The following is a 26,820-nucleotide window of genomic DNA, read 5'->3' on the forward strand; positions in this document are numbered from 1 at the left end:
TCTCTTTTCCATCGAAACAAACAAGCACAGTTTGGTGTGAGCAGCAGAAATACAAAACCTTCAGTGATTAGATGGAGACTCAGCTGGAAGTGATTAGTCTGGGTGAGGTGAGTGCCTGAACACTTTTCCTAGGGATGAGGAAGGCGAAAGGGAAAAAAAAAGGGGCCAGAGGATGGGAAGAATTTACCTTCCTTAGTTACAGATAACATCTGTAAAACCACAACCTAGGATAAATTGATTCATAACACCTAAAGCACCTATAAGAAAGCAAGAAGTCACCTTTATACAGTGGTGCCCCAAAAAGGCAGTTAAAATATTACTGCTTGTGATGTCACTGCTTCTCACTACAAAGATATAAGGGTGGCTCTGCTTGCCAGTGCCTATGCAAACAACAGCAACTATTTAGAGTGAATCAAAGAGCTAGAAGACTAGTGGGCAGATGCAGAGCCTCATGGAGCATCCCAAGCCATTTCTCTTCTAGTGGAAAGCACGGTGCCAAACCACTGCTCTACCTCAATAGTCCCACTCCAAAGGATTAGAGCTGTCATCTACAAAGGCAGCTTGAGAAGGCTTCTATTACTGCCTTCCTCCCAAAGTAAGACCACCTATGGCTAAGCCATCCCTGCTTGGTTTACTTTTGATTTGCCAATTCAGACTTTCTTTTGCCAGTTGAAGGCTACTATAAGTATTTGTAAAAGTTTGCACACAACATAAGAGTGAGGGTTCATTATGCTTATGCTTTTCTCTGGTCTTGCCAAAGGTAGGCAAACCCTAGGGACATGAAGCCATTGCTACAGTGAGGGTGGCAAAGCACTGGGCTGAAGTCCAGAGAGGCTGTGAGATCTCATCCTTGGAAACATTCAAAATGGGACTGGACAAGCCACTGAGCAACTTCCTCTAATCTGTACTGAGCAGCAGCTTGAACTAGAGGCTCCAGAGGTTCCTTCTGACTTAAATTAGTTTATGATTTCAACAGGAAGAGCACATGTTCCCAAATATCTATGTTACCACCTTACATGGCATTTCAAGAAAATTGTACTAAACTTTCCCTCCAATTTCAGCTTTTCATTAGGCTCAGTTGAAACACATCCACTATTCTGTTATGGTTTAGTCTCCACTTACAGCCTCACATGGGTGTCTCAAAACTCTTCCTAGAAGTTATTTCATGTGGGATGAAATTATCCAGACTCAGACTTGAAGTGAAGAATTAACAGATTTTGTCAGAACAAGCTGGCTGCATGCTCAAATTCTGATAAATGTATTCCAGGTAGGAATTCTGTGTAGATACCTAAAGTTAGGGTAAAAACTAGAAATATTAACTTTGCTAGAATTCATCTGCTCTTTCTATAGCTGTATTCCTAAACCAAGCCAAAGCCAAAGGTAAAACACAAACAATTTCTCTCACAAAAGTATCTGGATAAAGGATATTTCATGCTCCATTGTGTTTTAGAGAACACCTATTAAAAAAAACAAAAAGTGTCCCATAATTTCACAAATATGCTTCAGATTCCAAATAATATTTGTGAGGTTACAAGAGCAACCCAGTATAGTTTCCTTGCTTAAATAGCTACCATATGACTGTACAACTTACCTGTTAAAAAATTGTATTATTAGATATTGGTTTTATGCAGTTTCTTAGAAATGAACTGTAAAACGAAAAATAATAACGTTTTTAAAAAATGTGTAGTTTTTAATGATGCACCTTAACCTACCATTTAACAATGCCACTTTATTTAAATAATAGAGCATATACAGCTTAATTGTTTGGAGTATGGTACATTCTCTTGATGTAATGTTCATTAAGAAAATCCATTTTATAAAGCACATATAATTGCAGACCATATTTTAAGATTATGCTACTAACTGAAGAAAATTTGTTGGAACTTTCAACTCTAGTACCTTCTCTAATATTGTATGGTTTTCTTGATCTGACTATCATTCCAATTGTACAGAACAGATTTATTAGCATTCTGCAATTCAGCACATTATTGGGACACTGTGAAGAAGCTGTGGAACTGGAATTTAAAAAGAACCTTTCTGAGTGGAAGGAGCAGACTTTTAGTATTTAAAAACACACTAAAAATCCCTCCCAAAACCCTGCATTAAACCTCCTCCCCCTCAAAACCCTTCAAGAGATAATCTGCTATTGTTTTATTTGAAATGGCAACTCTTGAGCATGATGGACAAACCAAACCACTTTAAGGAAATGGCTCTATTTAGCACATTGACTTTTTCTTAATTACACTCAGCAGGTATCTATCCACAACCATTTGTTCTACTGTGTTTAAATACTGCGGCATATGAAATGCCTTTTGTAGTATCTACTCTTTGCACCCAGGTATAACTGACTGCATTCCAGGATGCTGCTAACCACAGTGTTTACCAGTAGAGGCACAGAATTGGCTTGCCCGCAAGGGCAGTAGAAATCAGTCTTGCTGAAAATCCAGTGGGATGTCACTAGACCATGTATGTTCAGGATCTAACGGCCTACAAGTCACTGCCCTTATCAGCATTTTGGGACACAGATTTATTACAGCATTTGGGAAGAGACTATTAATAATGACACCTCCCAAAGGAACGCATTTCTCCATCATTCGCATCTGAGACCCCAAATTTCCAGTAAGCTCGTATCTATGGGGTAGGTTGCATGTTAAGATTTAGATAGACCAGAAGAGAGAGAAACTCACTTCTGTCTGTCAGCTTACTGCATAACTACGCTATTGCCTTTCCTAGTATTTATTATTCCTACTAATTTTGCTTTAGGTAGGAATGTTACATGATTCAGGTGAAAAGGCATCTAAATTATGATCTACAAACAGGTATGGGTAGCAGTGAATCCCTTGTAGATTAACTATTACCTAGAAGAGTGCAATACAAGTTGGCACATTTATGGGGGGTGGGGAGGGAATCAGTCTTTCAGACCATGCCTAAAAATCTGGAGCTTGCCTGGATGTCTCAAATAAAACCTACTTGCAATGGGAAAGTGAATTGATAGGCAGGCATACACTCTCACACAAAATCATGTTTTACTGATGCATTAAAATTATGTAGAGCAACAGATTCATGTCAAAATTATCTCAAGAAAAGCCATGGCTCTATTATCATCACTAAAAAAATGCAGTAATTACACCAAACAGCTAAGCATGAGTGTAAGCTCTGTACGTACAGCCTGTGCTGCAGGATTTTCAATGCTGGACTCCTCATAACGGCTTTGCTTGGATAACAATTCCAGTGCTAACATTTTGGGGTTTTAAATCAGTTAGGGAATTATGTACAGTTAAAAAAATAGAAAGAGGGGCGGGAGGGGAGGGGAGGAACCCACCAAAAAAATCTAAATATGAGATCAGAGTCCTCAAGGCTACATTACTGTGAAGAGATTTCACACTGTTATTTTTTTCTTGGTTACCATTAAAATTAAACTGCAACTAACCCAGCTGTGTGCTATTTATAGAGATTAAATCTTTATAAAGATGTTTATACTATAGGCAGCAGCAATGACTTTTTTCCCCCTTCATTTTCAAGCCAATTAAGTGAGAACATTGTAATAACTTTTTCTTTGTTTCTTACTCTCCTTATAGGATAGCTAATTTTCATTGATTAAAGCCACAAAAAGTCTGTTGCAAGGAATAGACTTTATTGTGCACTGTAAAGATTCTAAACACCAATACCTTCATGCTGAGCTTTCAGGTAAGTAAATAGATATATTTCATATTAATTCTCTCACTGAGAGGAGTTTTCCTTTCTCAGCATGTTTGGCCAAATGGCTTTGGGAAGAAAAAACAAGGGATTAATGTGCAGTGGGGCTGAGGAAGCAAGAACAAAAGGTAAGAAACTAGGAAACAAAAGCTTTACAACATCTTCCGTGCCAAGCTACCACATTCAGGCTACAAACTTACATGAGAGCACTGCAGTGGATAATCTAAATGAAAGCACTGCTTGCTCTTGCACACAAGCTATCCCAGACCACAAAGTGGACAGCAATTTACTCAGCTCAGTGAAACTGAGCCCGTCCTCTGCATTGCCATTATGGACAGAGCTGAGATCTGTGTTATGAGACCCTGCATAACAAGAAGTCTGCCAGTTAGAAATAAACTGTGATACCTGAGATGCTGTAGCGTGCTACCAGTCAGCAATATAGGAATTTGCTGGACACCTGGCTCTGACGACCTCTAGATATTGATCCTGTGGGTAGGACTCATCACTCTTAAATTTAGTCATCTAAAAGGTTAGGTATCTACTCTATGCCAGCTGTCTAGACTCTCTTGATAACTGATGGGGAAAGACAGGTATCTCCTGAAGACAATTTATCCTAATCTATGATGGGTGTCTCAGGTGGAATGAATCAACTGTTGGAACTGTCTGTTTCTCTCCACTGAGCTAAAGCAGAAATCAGAAGAGTAACAGTCTAGACACCTAACTTTTGGATGACTGAGAGTCAGAGAAATAAATCCAACTCTATCTCTCTATTTGCCACATCACCAGGCACTGCCCTATGTGAATAAAGTTTATATTTAAGCATTCCTTGGACTTGGAACTTGCTTTAAATCCCATATAATATTAAGAACAGTAACTTTCTCCCAAATCAGTCTATTTCTCGACACTGGTTCTCTCACTATACAAGGCCAATCACTGATGCTCAGTTTCCTATAGCAATGGCTGACTTGAAGCTATACTACAGCAGTAAATCAAACCAGCAGAAGTTCTTAATTATCTTGTTCAAAGCACTGATTAAGAATTTTGTCATGACTGACAAATCTCACCCATCAGTCATTTAACAAAGCGATATATTTCATATGCATACAAAAGATGAGAGACGAGGGGGAAAAACGGCAGTGGTACCTACTTGTCCAAGAGTGCACTCCATGCCACCAAGAAAATCGGCTTCCTTCAGCCCATTGTGATTGCTGCTAATGTCATGGACTTCAAACCGCAACCGCTGCACCTCTTCAAAATAGAAGTCCACCGTGAACAGCTTGGAGAAGACAGGATTTATACAGGTTCGAATCACTTCTGTCCTGTCAACCTGACAAACAGAAAAGAGGTCAGATGAGTGGTTTCTCTACCAGTGACAGACTACGATGAGCTCCTCAAATACAGTTTGTTCATTTATTAGGACTTATCAACGTTCATGTGACTTTGGCCATGGACACTGCCATTTCGTATGGGCAGCAGCAGCTGCCATTTCTGTGCAGAAATGCACAAGATACGCCAACTTCCCTTGCTTCTCCCTTCTAGCATATTCTTGGGCAGATATTGGTAGGAACACGGGGCACAGTCTACAGCCTCCTTTGCAGGGTGAACAATGACTGCTCCCATTAGGTATACTAGATGAGTCAAAGGGAAAGCCAGGAGGTGTGCATAGGGAAAACAACTGTCTGTTGTGGTGGACTAATAACTGCGAAATTAATTATAGCATAACTATAGAATTTACATCTCCAGCAGTACACATCCATCACTACAAAACAGCAGCAGAGCAATACAGTTCTATCAAACTACATCGAAAACCAATAAAAAACTCCAGTAATTACTCATTTTGGACAATTTGCATGATTAAGGAGTGGAGAACTGGATCCACGGCAAACAACTTCCCTTAAAAATATATCCATTTTTCCACGTTGCTAAATTGCATTACAAGAATCTGATGGATTATATTCTGCTCATTCCTACCTCTGAGCTTACAACTGCTAAAGAAATACCATCAAATCTAAACTGCATTTCTTCAAAAAAGTGCTCATATAGTACTTTCTAGTTCTCTTCAAATGTAGCACTTGTATTGCCTATTTTGAAGTAGGCCTTTGCTACTTTTCATTATGATGCATTATTGGTGACACCATAAGCAATGAAGCAATTTCCTTTTTTCCACTCTCTTTGCTCTGGCACAGAAAACCCCCTAATAATTCTGTAAGATTAAAGAAACTGATCCTAAAATGAGTAAGACTTGGGCATGTCAGTCACTAGGCAGGAGGTAGCTCGTGTGCCATGGAAAAGACAAATTAAATTGCTCAGAGGAAGATTGATAAGATCCTCTGTCTGATTCCTGATCAGGAACATCTGTTGTGCAAAAAACTGACAGCTGCTTGCTTCACTTTTCAGAGTTTATAATGCATTAGCCTTGCTAGTAGTTATCGGCAAGGACACAAAGAGTCAAGTAAATCAAAAGCAGAGGGGGGGGGGGAAAAAAAGTTAAGTTCCTGGTAGCACAGATTTATTTTAGTGCACATCAAAGGTGTCAGACTGACAGCTCTAACAGCTGAAATTCTTTAGTTAATCATTAAAGAGATGCTACCAGTCATCAAACAGATGCAAACCAGTGCTACCATTGTTGTTTCCTCACACAGCTCTGTCAATGTGCTCTGACTATGCCAAGACAAGGCCATCACAAAAAAGATAGCAGCCTTACTTACAAATCCAATTCTTAATCTCTTTGCTTAGACTAGCTGAAAATGATGGTTCTGATAACACTGATGTAAAGCATAATAAAATTATGTAAGTGAGAAGGGATATCAGCTACCTTCATTCAGGTGCTTAGCCTATCTCAAAAATTTTTTGATCTCCACTTGCAATCAGTGTCACTTGAAATCACCATTACTGCTACAACATGAAATATTCCCTATGTCAGGTGACCAGTCAGTTCAATGGGATGTCTCTGAAATCTCTTCTGAGTGGAAAGTGATTTGATCCACTTGCAGAAGAGCTATCATCTCATGAAATAGTGCATCAGCAGATCCAATAATCAAAACATGTAAATGATCAGTTTTAAATCTTTCTTCATAGCCACAACAATCTCCTAAACTCATTTCCTATAAGTGCATAAACTGATAATTTAATGGCATCATTTTAATTGCTTCATTAATATGGCAATGGACTGTTTCTCCTCTTCTCTACTTTGCTTCTGGAATGTGGGGAAATGGTTCTCCATTGTCAAAAGCAGCAGGATTTACACTTGTGCTCAATACAGGTTAAACATGTGACTGTTTAAGGCAGTGAAGGGCCTGAAAATGGAGGCACAGCTCTGCACACAGGGACATTAAGAATTTTAGTCTCACATAGTGATAAGACACTGTTTGCTTCTTCCAGCCTGTGATTGACTGACATCCTTCCCTTGACAGGCACAGTACTGAAATACAGCCATTTTACTGAATTTCCCCAGTCTTCTCACATTATTGAGATGATACATCAAGCCAGCATGTCAGAGCATGGGATTATGTGAGAAAAATTTGTATTGAAAAAGCAATGCTAACAGACCCACAAGTGACATAATATTCTTCATGCCTCTCTCAGCAGTCAGCAGTGTGCAATAGCATTAGGCTTATTAGTCTACCTTGTCTCCAGTCTGCTTTGTCAGCATATTTCAGTTACCCTACTTTTTGGCTAGAAAATACGGTAGTGTCCTCAGCATGGGAAGCCCAGCTCCATTCCCTTGCTTTGATTATGGTGCAGCAGGGTCAAGCTCTGATAACCAGCTGGAGTGCCCCATGATGAAGAAGCAGTGGTGAACAGAACAGTTCAAGAAATTCCTGCTCTCGTATTCAATTGTAAAGCCTTAATGTTCCCTTAGAAATGCTGGATAAGCATGAAACCTTAATGAAAACTGGTGAGAAGACTATTGCTAGGTGCAGTTTCACGCTGATAATCATCAAGGAGGTCACGAACTACAGTGTCACAGACACTTAAAAAAAAATGCTGACTTGTTTTTGACCACAACTCCTCCCAGTACCTGCAGAACCTGTTTCATTTCAAGCAAAATCTCATAACGTGTTCCATGCTAATCCGAAACACAGGTCCATAGCAGTCTGACAAAATGTCGACCTCATGCCACATGTCCTTAATCCCACTGTCACCCCAAAATCAGTAACAGCACTTCCACTTGCAAGGACGATGAAGGCTCAAATGCTTAAAGAAAACACAGTTAGGTTTTGCCCAGCCTCATCAACTGAACATTCAGGAAGTTAGAACTCAGCTTGAATGCTCTCCAAAACACAACACCAGCAACCACATTAGATCTCCATTACTTTTGCGGAAGAGAGCTTTAAAGTCCAACAACAGCATATTATAAGCAAGAAGAACTTACGCTTTTGGTCTTGTTACAGAAACTAAACTCTTGGGCAACCTACTCCTGAAGGCAGGTAAATTTCTCCACAGGATATGGACAGAGGTCGTGCCCACAGCTTTAGGATTTGCTGACGCCTGACATATGAGCCATCTGTTATTTCTGGACTTTGCTAAAACAAGGAATTTCTCCAATTCATTAAAGCAGAACAAATTTACAAAAGAAACAATTGACAGCTACATGCACCTTTGGGCTGTGTCAACAGTTAAAACTGACCTTAAAAAGAGCAGTGCTTCAGCTGACATCACGATCTGAACATCTGCTTCACGGTACAGCTTTACCTGCACTTTCCCTTCAAGGACAATTTATACAGAGAAAAGGACTTCCATCTTCACCTCCTGGGATGGACTCATGCTGTTTCCCCCCTTCATCTCTTTTGGCCCTTGTCACTCCACAGAAGGCGGCATCCTGCTGAGCAGCCAGGATTACTTGGCAGGCCCATCTGGATGCACCCACCCTGTGAGCTTCCCCTTGGGGAGCTATGAATGACATACAAACACCAAAGTAGGCCTCCACAGCATAAAGCACCATCTTAACAGCAGGAATTCAATACAGACAAGAAAAGGACTTCTTGCTTTGGGCCTTCTGAATCCTCTCGTCAAAACCAGAGGAAGCTGGAAGCTGGGTTTGAAAGTTGTTTTCTCTTTGTACTGCTCACCGTGGGTGGACAGTTAGCAAAAATGTTTGCCTGCTTTCCTGTTGACCCACCATCACTGCTGAAGAACTCCAAAACCATCTTTGCAGTCATTCAGCATCAAATTAAAGGAAGCTCAATCACAGGCAAACAAATACTAAAATTCAGGCTGCTTATGCTGTTTGCATCTTTTGTCTGTGAGCTACTGAAAAGCAGTGAGGTTTACAGAACTATGATAAACATGGTAATTTCAGTGAGGAAACAATTCTTCATCCTAGCTAAAATTTCATTGACAAAGTAGTAATTCAATGGTTGAAGTATGGGCTGAGGATCTCCTCTCCATCTTCCACCATTAGTTGAAAAGTCAAGTTGAGGAAAAATAGCCAGCCGGAAGGGGATTTTTTTCTTCTTCTATCAAAATTAGAGGGAAATATAAGCTATTGCATATACAAGGATGAACAATGATTAGGTAGAATCTCACTGTCACCTGCTATCTAAGGCTTTCAAGTGACCATAAACACAGCTTTCTCAGCATGCCTTTGGGAAACAGGGAAATGGAGAATTACCTACAGGACCTGAAGCTCTGCACAGATTTAGCAGAGTTTAGCACAGATCGACAGTGTGGAGAACTCAGTGTCCCACACAGATAACTGGTACCTACCTGCTCTCCATTGGATTTCTAGCAAACGTGTAACTAGCCCAAAAGAAACAAATTTTCAGTGGTTATTACCTGACGTCTTTGCGGTGAAGAGCAGCCAAGAGTCAAAGGGCCATGGGGAATTCACTGACTTCTCACTAAAAGGACAATTCTTTGGTGGAAATTTTAATCAGACTTATGAAATAGCATAGCAATGATATAGTCAATATATATATATATAACTGTCTCATGAACTAAGGAAAATCTTTGGTCTACAGAACTATGGTCTGAAAATTTATATTGGTGCTGCATTTCCTTAAGTGTTTTTAAAAAACTTGTTGAAAAGCCATAAACACGCAAATTCCATTAAATACAGAGTGGGTGCTGCTATTCAGCCCAAAGCATGCTTTTTGTGGCTATTACATTTCTAGCAAGTTCTTAGATCCACAAATAAACCCACTGTTCCCTATACATTTTACAGGCCAACAAGGGAAAACCAATAGGCTGTATTTTCAGTAGAAGTCATTATAAAATATTGATTAAAACTAGAAAAATCACATTTGTCAGCTGAGATGACAAAACGTACAGAGGTGAAGGGGTAGCATTATTTTTAGGTCATCTGAATTTTAACAAGACTAAAAATTTCCATGATACAGTACCTTACATGAAAATTTGATACCAAGCAGAAAGCAATTTACACTTTGCTTGGCAGCTCCTGAGGAAGCTATTAATAATTTTTTTTATTATTAACAGTGCATTCACACCATCACATCTCTATCCCACAAATGAAAAGTCACTGCAAAGGTCACCATAATTTATAGCCCTTCTTTTCAGTTTAATTGATGTTTGAAAACAGTGAAAAGAAACCAATAGGCCTTTAACTCTTTAGGCTGTAGAGCTCAAAGCTAAGCACAATCTTGTCAATGTTAGCAAAAACCTTTTGGCCTCAAGTTAGCTGGAAGAGAAGCGTTTAATGCGAATGGTCTGGAAATTATCTGCAAGTAGTTTCCTTAATTTATGTGATATAAATATTAGATAACTTGTAAACCCCAAGTCACAACCACGAAGACCTGCTTTTAAGCACTGGAAAAACTGATACATAGAAACAGCCCAGGCCTCCAGGGGCTCCAGTCTAAACAACTGGAATTATAGTAAAAGACGCATTATTATTTCTTAGTTGAAAAACTCTTCATTTAGAAAGCCCACCTCCCTCTTCAGGGCCACTGACTGTCCTCTGCTTAATTACTTTTACTTTCTCAGTACCTTTTCATTGCTCTGAAGCAGGAAAGAGATAATTTATAATATATACTGTGTATAAATTCTTTGAGAAGATCCTGGATGGGGTTTGCCTTATACGCCCATAGCTTTTTAAAGGAGAGAAATATGATTGTTGACAGCTATTTGCATATAGTTTATCTCCTCACTTAGAAAAAAACCACAACATAGTTACAATAGCCACAGCACAGACAGGCACTCAGTATTTGCACTTGAGGACCTATACTGATCCTTGGCAGATTCCCAGCCAGTACAGATTTCAGAGTCTCATCTGAGCAATCCCAAATTCCCACAGTTAGAAAACCTGCAAATAACTGTGGGTGCAATATAATGCTAACTACTAGTGGCAGGCAAATCTTGGTAACATTATTCAGGAGCTGAACAGAGAGATTGTTTCAGCTGGGATGGGAAAGAGTGATGCTTAATCCCCAATATGAAGAAAGGAGGACCTGAACTGGTTGGGAACCCTTGTGCCAAGGGTATCCCAGTTTTCTGGAACAGAAGACATCACTGGGGAAGCTACAAAAAGCTGCCATTTAGCTTTAGAACCACGTGCAGTTGTTGTCATTGACCTCCTTGCTAAAGTCTAGGCTTTCTACATTGCATAAAGATACTGTAAAGTACAAAGATATCCCTCCTTCTCACTGTCATTTAGGAAAGCTCAGATATGAAAGAAAAAAAGCAAGTGCTCAACTAATGCATTAATGTGTCCTGGAATGCACTAGATACCCACTTTTAGTTCACTCTCCTCTAGAAAGAAATATTTTCATTTCATTCAAATAGTTCTGGGAGTTAGAGGACAGAGACTTCTCAGCCTAATGTCATGAAACCCAAATCTTTTGGGCTGGAGTGATAATTTTTAGTGACTGTATGGACCGTAATGAAAGCAAACAGATTAAAATTGTTACTTTTTTTGGGAGACTTGCATGTAAACCCTTTGGATTGCCAACTGCTTTCCTGATAACATTGCTGATGGGACTCCATCTGCATTTGTCAGTGCTGGGACACCTGTTATGCCGTGATTCTGTGACATTTTTAGTTGGATAACAGTGACATAATCTGGGTAGATTCTGACCCACTATTTCCTGCCAATAATATTTTAAAAAAAACTTTCCAAATAACAAAATAAAAAGCTTGTAAAATATGAAAAACTCCATATACAAAATATTAAATATTAACATGCTAGTATTAATGTTAATGAATATTAATATATAAGATTAAAATATTAGCATGCTTAAATATTAAATCACACTTCAAATATTTTCTAAATTTTTTTTTACAAAGGACTAAAAGGCTCATTTGGCCTAGTGGTAAACTGTAAAGCATCTAATTTATACACATCCAGTAAAAAAATACACAAAAATACATCTGGTTGTATCACAGGGGATGAGTCGTACTTGTTGTGTCCCTATAAGGACAGAGATGGTGTGCTGGTTTTGGCTGAGAAGGGGTTAATTCTCCTCACTGTGGGGGTCGGCTACCTTTCCAGCTTCCCGCGCTCTGCCGTGTGGCGGGGGAGGCTGGGAGGGGCAGGGCCGTGGTGGGGGCGGCTGACCCCGACTGGCCAATGGCAGGTTCATTCCATACCATGTGACACCATGACCAGTATATTGGGGGGGGGGGGGGGGGGGGGGGGCAGTGGCAGCGTAGAGGCGGCGCGGCGCCGAGCGGCTGCGGCGCGTGCGGTTTGTTTCGGCGGTTCGTTCCCCCTCTCCCCTCCCGTCCCCCTCCCCCCGGGGCTTTGCGCCTCTCGTTGTTCTCCTTTACATTGCATTTCTGTTGTTGTTTCTTTTAATTTTAATTATTAAACTGTTCTTATCCCAACCCACGAGCGTTACCCTTCTGATTCTCTCCCCCATCTACCGGTGGGGGAGTGAGCAAACGACTGTGTGGGGCTGAGCTGCCGCTAAACCACGACAGATGGTCAGGTATTTTCCAGTGAAAGAGTGTGTCACTGGAACATGAACTTAGATTAAACAAGAAGTTTGGAGGCTTTGTCAGCCACAGAGGTTTGATGAAACTTTTGCCTGGAAGGGTTTGAAAATAACCCAGCTGCTCCTCCTGGACATCACAGGTTCAGACCAAGGTCTCTGCTCTGTCTGATTCAGACAGAAATGCTGACTTGGCTCCCTCACACCACCAGGGAACATCTTAGCCACCAGCCTACTGGCTATTTCACATGGAACCCTCTGCGTTCTGTTTTGTAAAAATTATAAAAGACTCACTGTTCCAGAGAAGCAGACTACAACCACGGCCCGCCACATGACTTCACCTTTCCTGACCATAAGAAATGCCTTAAAATGACACAGTCTTCAGTTTGCTTGACACATGAATACAGTGCCATAGTGTTGGTGGCACGGGAACACTGGCCAACCCCCAACACCAACGCCGGTCCCATCACACCGTGTGTAACTCCAGGAAGGGTCACCAGGACCCTGGCACAGCAGTGCCTCTGGGTCACACTGTGCTCATGTAAAAGTGAGTCCCGGCTGCCAAATGCATGCACACACATCACTTGCTAATTCTCCACCCGTCCTGGCCTCTTGACCTAGTCACTGTCTCAGCTCAGCTACCAGTGCTGCACTGACCCTTCTCCATCTGCTGGCCCATCAGGGGGAAGCACCGACGGGCAGAGGGGTTGGTGAACTCCTGAACTGAGCCCAGCTCCCTGAGGAAGCTCCTTGCCTGGAAAGGAGGAAACCCCAGACTGTGTCATCTGCAAAGGCTTTCACTTACTGCCTGGCCAGTCCAGGCTATGAGATGGTAAGCAAAACATGATGGCAGTTTTAATTTGCCTCCTGTAAATTAAGATTTGGCATAAAGCACAGAAGAGCCAAGCAGTCCAGCCCTGAAATTTTAACTGAGGACAAATATAAACACTGCAGCTTCTCTGAGCCTAATTGCAGAACTACTTCTGTATGTAAAAACTGTAAAACATGAAGCTTTTTATATCTATTGGCCTTGGGTTATAAAGGACAATACTTCTTGCACCAGCTGCTGTACTGTGAATATTCAAGCCAGTTTTGAAAAGCCAGTTGCACAACATTTCAGTGAACCTAAAAAGCACAATGTCGCTTTAGAGCACATCATTAGCGCAGCGTAAATTAAGGTCTTTGCAATGAACAATGATTAACTGGGCTGAACAGAGAGAGGACCATGATAACTCAGCAAGACAGCAATAACTGCCTTTTGTAGAAGATATTTTACATTTTCTTACATTTAATATGGGAACAATTATAACTCTGAATTTTTGTGTGTTACATTTTGAGTCCTGCAGGAGATCAGAAGGACAAGTCTGAAGAGAGACCGTCACTTCAGGTACTCATAAGAAACTTGGGCAACTTCTTGACAAGCAACTGAACTTCCTGAAAAGTGGCACAAGGATTTCACCTCACCTGGAGGCTCCAAGGGTGGGTTCCCCCAGGTGCTCTGGGATATCTCATCATTTGGCCCTCACTGCCCTGGGTAGTGCTCAGCTTCAGCAGAGGATTGTGCAAACTGTTTCATCTGTATTCCTGCTTAAGCCATGAAGTTGTCCTCATAACTAGCTATGAGGTATCACTCAGAGGTGAGGTAACACAATACCCTCTTAGGCACCAAAAATTTAGGTTTCTATTTCCAAATAACTAGTTGCTTTAAAGCATTGACTTTTGTAACAATGTTTATTATTTTACCTAACTTGAGGTATGCATGGTACTTTGGAGTGTAATATCAGTCTGTGAGCCAGGGCCAGCACCCGCCAACATGAGCTACTGCTTAGTGTATATGCTGTGCCAGACCTTTGATGGTCTTCATCAGCTGAGGGGAGTGTATGGCTCCATCTTCATTTACGAGCCTCTATACTGATTACATGCTGTGATCATAGTGTCATTGACAGAAGATATTCCAAAGATGCCTGAGGACTCCTCCCTTTTTATCTCCAAAATTTGTATGCTCCCCTTCCAGAAGTGTTATGAGCATATTTCTGTCCAATGTGAATTATCACCGTCTCTCTGATTTTACTGCCAGCTGCCACATACAGCAAATTACAACAGCATAAGAGCTACCTTTTGGCATTGACACCTGGCTGAAATGGATGAACATGAGTTAAAGTTTTAAAAAAACATTGAGCAGCCCCACACACACTCTTCTACTGAGGGTGCCCAGCAAACTCCCCAAGGCTCCATTTGCACAAGGCCAGCAGCTGCAGGAGATGATGTTCTGGGGGAGCCACCCCTTCCAGTGTGGCTGTGTCCATGGACTGAGTTGCATTGTGGAGCAGGCAGCAATAAGAGTGCTGCGCTCTTGTCTGCACTAGTTTACCTCCTGCAGAGTCATTGAATAGAGAAAAGCAATGATCATGCTACTCCTGCTAGAGTGCTCATCCAGTAAATGGAATTACTCACGTCAAAGCCCTTTATCTTATTCTGGTTAGACCTTCAGAGTCTTAAAAACCATACCAAATTGGCAGCTGTAGAAACTTTGGTATTAAAGAGTGCTTCTTCTGAGGTATTCAACACATCCTGACCCAGCTGTAAGTACTGCAGAAGGACCTCACAGAAATTGCTCGGTGGCAGGAGATATCCATGTGCTGTGCTCCCTGCATATTTAACAAGCACTCAGCAAGCATCAACACAAGTGGATAATGACCCACAACATCTCATGGGATAAGGTGCTGTAACCCACTCAGATGTGATTACACTGGCATAAGAAAAAAGAGAAAGCTCTTGAATGCTACCTGAAAGCTGATCCCTGAAGCCTGGATGCTATATCTTCCTTTACTTTATACCCGAAATACATCCCAGACATTCAAAGACTATGACGACTGCCATTTATTATTCCCCAACCTTCATTTGATGTTGAGAGCTTCAATCCAATCTTCTTAATTTACATGTCCCTGAGGACACAGGCTTTTTGTAGAGGACAAGACTGGTCCTTCGAAGTGGCAACAAAAATATTCCCATATTATGCCATTTACCTCCACTTTCGACGAGCCACAAAATGCTAATAAGCAATGCAGTGCCTGCCAGCAGTCTGAAGTCAGAGCACTATGCAGCCATTTGAAAGCTCTTCAGTTATATATTCTCCACACAGTTTCCCCCACAGATTAGAAAGTGAACCTTGGGAATATGGGTCTTCACTGACGGACTTTCAATTTCATTGTTATTTGGTTGCTCATGTTTAGTCTACTTGTAGGGAGAATCACAGTTTTGTTGGTTATTCCTGTGCAAGAAGGGACAGGTTTTTATCAAGGCATGTGTCAATTACTTGACTATTTTTCCCCAAACAGATGATATTTTGATGCTCCTGGTCAGCTAAATTTTAAGTTCTTTACTTTCAAAGGAAATTTGGTTTTGAATATTCTTTTGACTCACAATGCAATACATGTCCTTGCCTGCACAACAGCTACAAAAAAATGCTACAACATTACTACATTTTGGGATATGTTTTAAAATGTGCCAGGTACCTGGAGGTTGCTTTTTTCAAATACTATCACTTAGGAATCCTCAGCTGATTACCAGAACACATACAATTAGATTCTGCTGCAGCATTGGACTACAAAGAAATTAATTTGAAGTTACTCTAATCAGGATGCGAAGTATTTATTTGCTAATCCCACTTTTCATTACTCCAAAACTGACTTCCAAAATTAATTTTCAGTATTGCCACCTTCAGATAGTCTCACATCCTGGGCATCGTGCTTCCACAGCAACTAAAAACATGTTTCTTCTTTGCCTCATGTCCTAGAAGGCAAAGGATTTAGAAGTTGGACAAATGTGTTGTAGTACCGGCCTGTTCAAACAAAAGTACAGATCTTTGCTGCTGCTGCTGAGCAGTAACGAAGCCTGCAAAGAGGCCTTTAGAAGAGTGCATGGTGGCACAGGATTGATCCAGGAGAGAAATCCAGCATCATACCATTTCTTAGGAACTTAGAGGTAATTGAGAACAGAGAAAAATGAAGTAATGTGATGATCCTTTGCTCACTGAATATCAGTGGAACTACATTATACTAAGTAGGAAATCTACCCTGCTTCACTAATTTGCTCTTTAATTAACTGACTATAAATAGTGATTTGATAATTTATACCGAGAAAGATCTCCTGCCTCATACACTCATGTAAGTTAAGCGTAACTAATATGGATTCTCATACGGGTTAATGAATTATGTCAATTGATACAGGCCTAGTCAAGTTGTTAGTTTAAGAAATTCATTTGCTATCAAAGTGCTCATAATTAAATATTTATTAATTTACTTTTAAATTTATAATTCAACTGCTAAATCAATTACATCATCGAGGCTTTAGCAGCAGGAAGGCAATGCACTATCACACAACATAGACACTGCTGTAGCAGGCTTTCCTGAATTCCTGGACTAGAAGTAACAATCTGCAAGGCCAGCTCCAGTCTTTGCACACAACTGGGGAATCTTGACCATGTTTTGGAATGACTGCTTAGAAAAATAACAGATTCCTTGTGACTCATGTCCATTATAAGTACTCACATTCTTTCTTTCATCTTGTTAAGCTTGTCAGTGGGGTTGCCATTGCTGAAATCATAGCAGCCCAACAGCCTGATCCACTACCCAGGAGCAACAGTGGAAGCCTTTCCATGAACTACCACAAAAAATGGGAAAATAGAATATGATATTATTTGGTTTTCAGCCCAATTACGCCACAAGCACACATTCTCGCATTGAATTGGTAAGTTAGTACACAACTAACTGGTAAGAAACGGAAAGCAAGTTCAGCTGAGCTGTATTACAGTTTTGCAGACAGCATCCTATCAGACTCCTAGCTTGGGGACTGTTTGGTTTGCACTGCTCTTGAAGGATCTCAGTGAGTTACAATTCCTGTATTTATCTGGAAATATCTATTCTGAAATGATTTCTGGAAAACAAAAGCCTTGTAATCTAGCCTGATATACATGCATGCTACCCAAAGGTATACAACCTTAATCTGAGATAACCATGATTTTCCCTTTTCTGAGAATGACTGCAGCCAGGGATATGCTACATATAGGGACCATTTTTCACTAAATCTGACTTGCTTGCCCAACCACTTTGGGCAATAGGCAGCCCAAAGCAGCTTCCTGCAATGGCTGCAGGCTCTCCTGGAAAGCGTTATGCCTTTCAGTTGCTCACAAACAATGTGCCCGACATGTCCACATACATCAGATATATACAGCACACATACACATCAGTCCCTCTTACATTCACAAGGATTTATAAAATCGGTTGAAATATGCACAGCTGTGAAGCAGGTTCAAATGTGCAGACTACACCAAATCCAGCCCTGGTACATCACTCAGCAACAGCAGGAATGTTAAATGTTGACTTTTTCAACTAGTGAGCACAAGATTTGATCATAAAAGACAAGTGTTAGTCTTGTGGGTACTTCAATTAAGGGAAAGTAGTCTACCTATCTACCTCTATTTCCTACTATAATGTTCTACATATTGCAAATACAGGCTTATTGGTGTAAGTTATACATGTTCCATAATGATTCAATATTACACTACTGATCGATTGTATTACTTTAGAGGTGGAATTTTCAAGGGAGTTGGGTGCCTAAAGCATATACATTTATCAAAAGTTTTAGCACCTTGTTATTTGAGGACATAGGGACAGAAAAAGTAGGAAGTTCCTTTGTGCACAGGAGAGCTCTGAGCTTAGAAAGGAGGTATTCCTCATCAGTGATATATACTTTTCAGCAGCTGATTTGCTATTTTATCAGATGCCTTACCAGATGCAAAGCAGTACACAGAGTTATGTCATGTCTTAGCAAAATAACTTTGAATTAATTCAAAAATTAATTTGCTGTAAAGAAAAAAAATACAATTCAGCACTTACACTTGTGCATTTACAAGAACACCCTAATTATATAAATTAATTAAATACATAATTCCATTTCAGAGGGTGTTCTCATTATTCTTGGTCTGGGAGAGAAGATTCTAACATTAATCAGCAATATTTTTACAGTGGTCCCTCAATTTTAAATTTTTTTCCCCAAACTTCATTTTACATCTATGTTGTTATAATTAACCCATTTCCCATCTCTGCACATTCTCTCTTTATTTCCCAACTAATCTCATTGTCCTTCAGATCCTGTCAGTCAGAGCCATTATTACTTCCCACTTTACGGCACAGACTTAAGATGTGCAATACAGAGGGAAATCAGGCCCCAGACCAGCAATGAGCTAATTAAACCTTTACTTACTAACTTAATCTGAAAAGGTGGCAATAATTCCATAGCTTGAAGAAAATTCACTTCAAGGCTTTCATGTCTTATTTAGGCAGCAAGCCTAAGAAAACACAAGTCTAATGGCATGAAGAGAAGAACCTGAGACAAGATATATTCAATCACATTGAAATTATACCTGCCAATTTCTTTCTTCACCTCCTTACAGCACACCATAAGGGAAAAGGAGTCTGGGATTTTTACACCCGAGTATGAAGGGTACATAAGAAGTCCCCAACTACTTTAAAGGAGAACCATTTCACAATGCAGAAGCTCTGTATTCCACCATGAGAAATTTCAGCCCTGGCACTTGGGGGTTTCAACTTACGACAAAACAGCCAACAGACAGAGCACAATGTCCTGTGGAAGGTACTGCCTATTAGGAGAGTGGTCAGTATGGTTATACAAGAAACCTAGGCCAAAAATATCACAGAAGAGCTAAATCTGAGCAACCTTGAGGTAAAACCCATGAAACTCATGGTAAACCCCATGAAGCAGAAGGCATTAATGGCCACAATCAATGAGCAGTGTCAACAGGATTTGGTCTTCTTGGTGGACTGTAAAATTTAGTTACAATTTAAACTGCGAAGAAGCAGCTTGTAGCAATGCAGATTTTGATGGAGACTTGCCCAGGCTTAGTTCAGGGCTGCCCTTCTGAGGCTCATATTAAGGCTGGATACAGGCACAGGCAGACACGTAGGCATGAGAAAACAGCTTCAAAATAAAAACACTGCCCAGGTTGCTCCGGCTTAGAGTAGAAGCAAAAAGTTCAGCACACTCAAGCAGTCCAGCATGCTGAGACCACGTAGCAAGGTCCCAGTTCCCACCCAGTTTGCATACACAGCCCAGCTGGGGTTACAGCCTGATCATTCAGGAGGAGACAGTCATGCCCAAAGCTGCTAACAGCCCTCACACTTCCCTGCCCCTGGCTCCAATACCACCTGCCCTGGGGGCCACTGCAATGGAACTTGCTTAATTAGTTACTAAGTAATTCGTAAGCTATTTTGTCTTTATATATGGGGTCCAAAAATTTAATGTTGCTGATACCGCTGAAAAGCTATGAGCTGCCTCTGGGATGAAACACATCACTGTGAGACATTTTGGCTAAGATGTCCTGCATTTTATCCACTTTAAAAGAACAGAACGCAACTAAAAATGATACAATAATTTCTTCTCCCAAGAGGCTGCCATGCTGGACTCACACAGAAGCACCACATTTGGCAGTAAGGCTCTCCCGCCTTCACCTTTCAGTGACTGTAAACCTGTTATGAGCCAAAGAAAACTTTGAGTGGATTTCAGTTCTCTCTCAGTGTATCTGAGGTCTTTGCCTAATACCAGTAATTTTGAAGTCAAGAAAACTCAAAGATACATTCATGTCTTGCTAAAAAACAGAAATAGAAAACAATGTAAACCAGTAGCCCTGTTACGCATTTGCAGTGTGAAACGTGTTCAAGTTTTTTGCATAAAAAAGATGATGTTTTCTAAACTGGCCTTTCAGCATAGTAATATGCTAATATATTTCAGGCATGCTGTTTTTCAGTTGATATATTCAGAAAGTTTATCCAATGCTTCCAACCAAAAAAATTAATTTGAATACCGGCTGTCCACATATCTCCTCTGAAATTCCCTTTGACAAGGCTTCTTTTCAAAACCTCCTCTGTGCACCTTGGCATTTTCTATGAACAAACTGATGCAAAAATGAAAAATGTAAATAATGCTTGATGGAAGTTTATCTTTAGACCTGGAATACTCTAGAAAATTGTCCCTGTTATGCAGGTTTGGGCAGAAGGGCAAACACATTCTGGCATTTTTTTCCAATTTAAGGGTCTTGCAGCAATGAACTTATTCTTTTCCTGTACCAACAGTCCAACCCCAAAACACATGACGGTTGAGAGAGGATGCTCTCAGTACTAGGTTCAGCTCCGAGCCTTGTGCTGACCACACACTGGGCTCATTGGGACTAAATTTAAACAAGGAAGAGATGGGTTCAGGCACACAACAAGTATCCTCAACGGAGGTGCACTTTTGTGAAAACCTCCATCAGGCTGCCACCTACTCAACCAATCCTGGTGTTAGACACTCTCTGGTATGGCACAGCAAATCCTTAAGCACTTTTCAGTGATTGACAAAGTCAAAAGAAAACTTTCCCTGTAGCGATCGAGTACAAGAGGGATCTTGGCTAAACCACACAGAGGAAAGCAGGAGCAGCATGTCAGGGCAGAACTTCAATTGATCTTATTACTCTAAGCATATTGCCTGCACGTAGGTAACGCTGACAGAGCCCTTAGGCCATTTGATCATTGATGGTGATCAAAAACTCCCAAACTACTAAAAACTGGTAGGTTGCTCTACATGTGTAAGAAGTCCAGCCTGTAATCCATTCCCTATCAGTCTGTTGTGTGCTTGGAGCTCCAGTTGCCAGCTCTGAAACACACTTAAACATACTGCACTAAATGACTCATCTCAACATGGTGCTTATGCCCAGGACATTTAGCCAACTCTCAGAGAAACAAAACCAGGACGTGGTTCCTGCTCAGTTGAAGAAGTGGCATTAGTGGTCTAGCAGGGTGAAGTGCAGAGAAGACAGGTGAAAGGCTAGCATGGCTAGAGGAGAATAAAGGCTAGGGAAAAGCAACAGCAGTAGGATGAAGCTCCCATGAAACAATCAGGAGTGGAACATTGTTCATCCTGCTAACTTACTGACATTCCTGCAGAATAAAAAGGCAGCGGTATGAAAGAATAATTATCACAGACACACTGCTCTCTTCAGCTTCAAATGGAGACAACCAGGTGAAGTAGATACCAACCATGACAAATCCTGTCAATATTGAGATACAATAGAGACATAACTGGCCTTCAAACAATCTGCATCTCCAGAAGGCCAACTTGTTTTAAATTAAGAGCTACCCATTCTAATAAATAACTTCTGTTCTTTTTTGATAGGGCAATCCTATCTAATCAGAAGAAAGCAGCTCAAGGAGAATTCCTTTATCTAGACATGTTGAAAATCAGGAAGAAAGTACAGGAAGAAGTACAATCAATTAGTTATTCATTGAGATTGAGTCCTATGGTCTTTACCCCTCTTTTCTTTATCTACTTCAATTTTCTACCTTTGCTTTTATTTTATTGATAGTAAAGGACGGCTTCATATTTCTACCAGTTAGCAGATTTTATTTTGTCTCTAATATCACTTCCTGCATTTGCACAATGCAAATCTCTTAGGACTAAATGTATTCAACAGTGGCCTTTCATTTCAGGCGTCTTTGTTTCAGGGTCTATGCATTGAGATATGTGCAGTTGGATTTTTAAGGCTGCTGTGCTCCCAGCGCTCCAACTAATTCCAATGAGGATTGTAAGCGCTCAGCATTTTTGAAGGTCACATCTAAACCAGTGAGTAGCAGGACAGCCACAACCCAGCTTGGAGGTTTCCCACAAGAGAATTCAGCTCCTCTGAGGTGTGGGTCAGCACAGAGGGAAAAAAAACAAAGAGGATTGCATGGAATTTATCCTGGGAGTTATGCAAAGTTGTGCTGGGATGCTGCTGAGAGTGATGGGAGGAAGGTAGGCCAGGGAATTGGCAAATACATTGATAACTTAGTTGCAACAACTTTTTCGATCCTTTCCAAGTGTCACCAATTGTCTTGGTTTTGCTGCAAGTATCATGAGTTTTGGCACATCTTGTAAAGAACCCGAATAACAATATACAAGTTTTCTAAACTAAAGTTCTTTTCTTCATGTTTTTAGGACAAATTCTGCCATATAAGGAGAACTATCTAGTAATGTGAAACCTGGATGACCGCAAAAACCTAAAATGGAGGTAGCATTGATTTTTCTTAATCTTTTTCTTTTTAATGATCTCACAAGCTGGGAGAGTTGATGCAGTGCCCTGAAATGTGTGCAGTTGGCCTTGTCAACCTTTGTAATCCCTGCTGTAATGACATGATTGGTTGGGTCACATGTAGGGAATGAGTCCAGGATTTCATGCTTTTAGATTTTAGTATCCTGGGTTTGAATCTCTGGCATAAACTGCCAAAGCATAGCATCCCACTTAGTCCTGTGAGCAACAATATCTAGGACGAGCATGAAACTATTAGTGAAAATTAAAACACAGAGCTGGCAGTCATTATAGCTACACAGTCCTGCTAATAAATGTTTATGTATTAGGGCCACCTCATTGTAATTCAAATGGAGTTAATGCTAGCTATCAACAGATCAGCTGGAAGTTGCATGCAACTATCAGGATGCCATTAGTGATCTGATCCAGAGCAGTTTGATGGTTAATGAGCCTTTTAGAATGTAAATCACTTATCTCAATTTCAGAATCCGTTTTGGTGCAGGGAGGGGCAATATTCTGCTAATCCAGCTCAGCAGTAGAAAAAGTTGGGGTTTTTTCCATGAACTATTTAAAGATACTGCAGAAAGACCCAAGTGTTAATCTAATATGTGAAAGCATGGATGTACAGGCTGCTGACACAAAATTTTTAAGGGACAGGTGTACCAAAACACAGAGGACAGGTCAGAAGAGAACATTTCAGCCATGATTCCATTAGGGATAATGAGCCATGTGATCTGCACAAAACAAACTGATTTGATGAATCAGATACAGAGAACCCACAACTTTGCAGAATGAATATAGGTAAATGTACTGTTTATGGAAAAAAAAGACAACTAACCAAACAAAAACCAGCCAAAAAACCAAACCCAAAACTAATTCTGCATTGAAAACCATAAAACAAGACACATGAATGATAAACCCAAGCAATCTGTTTTTCATTTCTCCCCATCATCCCAGTGTAGCCTGTATTTTGTCTTCGTAACCATAGACTCTTCAAGGCAAGAACTAGCTCTTCTAAGATACTGTGGGGATATTCCTATAATCTAATTTAGCAGCAGACTATTTCACCACAGTCACTGATATAACAGGGGTGGGAAGCTTTAAGGACATCTGTGCAGCTGCACCCATGTCAGCTGATGTGGAAGTGCAGATCACACAAACCAGTGATAATGTGGCCTAAAGCTGTTTAATACTGCTTCCCTGCCAGTAAATCCATGCTTGAAATATCAATATTCAGAATCCATGTAAATCCCCAATGCAGAGAGATGGTTTTCAACCATTGCTAAACTTTTCACTGTTTCTACAAATACTACAAGAACAGATTTGCTGTCATATGTTTTTTTCCAAAAATGTCCTTTATTCATGAGCTGCTCTATTTATTCTAGAGAAATTGTTTATCAGTATATATATGAAATCTTCCAGTCTTTGCAAGGCTTGTTAGAAATTAAGTTCTCATGGAATAGTAGGCAGTGCTGCTAGTTTAACCCTGATTCAATAAAGCATTTGCACATCTCCTTTCATGTAGGTACAGAAACCTCCCCAGGTTTAATGGATGACCAGACTACAAAAAAGTAATGAAGGACCTAAGTGTTTTGTGAATTGGAGCACTTCATAATACTTTAATTATATAGCAATGTAAGTCTTAAATTAATCTCTGCTAACAGTTACAATATTGCTGTTTAAATTGCACAGGCCTCCTGTTTTCATTAGTCATTGCTAGGTGGAATTTTAAAACCCTCTCTGAAATGACAAAGCCCTAACAATTATCTCAATAGTTCAAATCAAGCTTATTTTTGCTTGCTGCAGTTATAATTGGGCCTTCAGTTAGTAATGTTACAAACAACAAATATCTTCCTAAATGTTCAAGCATTATTCAGTCTAACAGGAAAGCTTTGCTGTTGCTTATTTTCAGACACACATTATCTGGGATGAAAACTACTGCAGAAAGGCAGGATGTGTGAACCCTGGCTTCAGCACTCCAACTAGTATGGTCTATGAGGCAGAGAAACTCAAAAAGACCTGGGCATCCCTGAGAGGTAGCAAGCCTGCCTTTTGTGGCATTTCTTTGAAGGACCACCATAAACATACTCAGTTATACAAGAAAGACAAAAACACAGATAAACCACCACAGTTTTCCTCAGCAACAGAAAGTTACGGTTCTTGACATCTGCTCCTACTCCGTATAGAGGCAACAGGATTTTTAATCTCAACCTTTGAAAAAACTTTTAAAATCTCTCACCTGTATTCTAGAAATACTGTAAAACCCTACATGGAATTGGCATCATGCAGAATATCTTTCAGCATCTGTCTGAATCATGACACCCACCTTAATGAAAAGGGGCAGCAATTTCATTCCTTTATCTTCTGCAGGGAACATTTGTATTTTAAAATGCAATTTCTTAATTGTAATGTGGCATGGAATTACTGTAAGGCAAAGGCAAAAACCCCACCTAATTACAAATTCCTCAAAGCATTATCTTGGAATTTTTCCACCTGCAATATAAAGCCACCGCACTGTACACCCAAATTCTTAATATATCACTGATCTTTTCACAACGTGACATAGCTATGTAAACAGCTAGTCTCAGAAAAAGAACTTGGAAGGCCTAGGTCAAGTTACTTTTTAGAAAGTAACTTATGTAAAAAGCTCCAAATGAAAGTGTACTTTGCACAATTTTCCTCCAATATAAAACCAATCACAGAATGAAAAAGAAAGGAAAAAAAGCCAATATCTCTAGAAATAATCAGCAAGTTTCTGGAGTGGGTGTTTTTCTCATGCGACTCAATTGCTGAGATGTTCCTGGGTTCAAACTGAAATCCAGACTTGTACTGCTGATGCTTGGATGAAGCACCAGATGCATTAGGGAAAAATGCACAGGGTCTGTCCACTCCAGATTTCAAAATCTGTGTTGAAACAGTGCTTAAATTCCAATTTCTGTGGATAAAAGCCACATAGGTGGTGATTGCTATGGTGAATCATCAAGAAGCTTGAGATTCAGAGGGAAGGGACTGCCTTGACGTTATCTGCAGAGATGGACTCCCTAGAGTCACAAAAATAAAAATGAAAAACTAATACAGTCCCCATCTTAGATAACATGCAGTCTCTTCTAAGAGACTTTTTTTCCTTCTGTAGTTACCGACAGAGAACAGCCAGAAGATCTAAGGGGGCAAAAAGACTAGAATGCATTGTTGGCTTGTGATAGTGGCAGACTATTTACTGTCTACTGTAGTAATCTGAAAATCTACACCTTCCTGGAAAGGCACTGCTCATCTCATGAGAAGGTCTGAATTTTTTGTGAAATATTCTGAAGGGCAAAATATTCCCACATGACACACTTTGTTACAAGAAGTGGGAGTTATTTCAAGGTGGTATAAAGTGCCATGGAAAGCTTGTCAGGTGGCATATGGAAAATTTAAGCAGTGTGTGCAGGAGTGCACATATGGTAGGGAGGCTCTCAGCAGCACTAGGAGAAGTGGCCAACAAGGCAGCAAGATGATATCTCTGACACTCCACCTATCAGTTACAAGAAAAGACTTGTTGAACCTGGCTTCAGATACATCCTATGACAAACAGCAAAACAAACCATCAGGCCTGTACAGCATTCTCTTGTTCACAGCAGATGTACATTACAACAGAGGTAGCTCAGCAGATGCATATCCAATCCAGCATACGCTCTCCCGCACATACAGTCCGGCTGACTGAAAGGATGAAGGTGCTTTTCAAACACACTCTGGGTCTGACAGCGTTTCATAAAACTCCTGAAGAGCAGGGGGGCTGAACGTTCTCCTCCTGAGCACTAAACAGCTACCCACACCTTCTGTCAAGTACATCTGTTATTGCCAACCATATTGTCAACACCTCTATTTACAACTTAACACATTTTTAATTCATATCACTTCCAAACTGTGTACACGCTCTACTATCCCCACCTGCTTCCCCAAAACTCAACCACAGGCAACTCATGGAAGATTTTAATGTGAAAAAGAGAACCAGATTCCTGGGCAGCCTGTGATGGAGGCCACAAAGACCTGGGCTCCTCTACCTGTGCTCCAAGCTGGGTTAAGCCAGTTCTCATCAAGAAATCCAGCCTCTACCTTAAGGGCCCTGTAAGT

General features: G+C 40.5%; 1 protein-coding gene across 2 annotated transcripts in view; it reads right to left on the minus strand.

Moving 5' to 3' along the window:
- The window catches only part of CPNE4 (copine 4), a 236,999-nt gene that overhangs the window by 110,842 nt on the left and 99,337 nt on the right, over positions 1–26,820 (minus strand). For both annotated transcript variants that reach the window (XM_075083384.1, XM_075083383.1), the window contains exon 3: positions 4,844–5,023. In XM_075083384.1, coding sequence (XP_074939485.1) covers positions 4,844–5,023 — 180 coding nt within the window. The remainder of the gene's footprint in view (positions 1–4,843; positions 5,024–26,820) is intronic.

Source organism: Phalacrocorax aristotelis, chromosome 2, assembly GCF_949628215.1.
Source record: "Phalacrocorax aristotelis chromosome 2, bGulAri2.1, whole genome shotgun sequence".
In the NCBI taxonomy this organism is placed as follows: domain Eukaryota; kingdom Metazoa; phylum Chordata; class Aves; order Suliformes; family Phalacrocoracidae; genus Phalacrocorax; species Phalacrocorax aristotelis.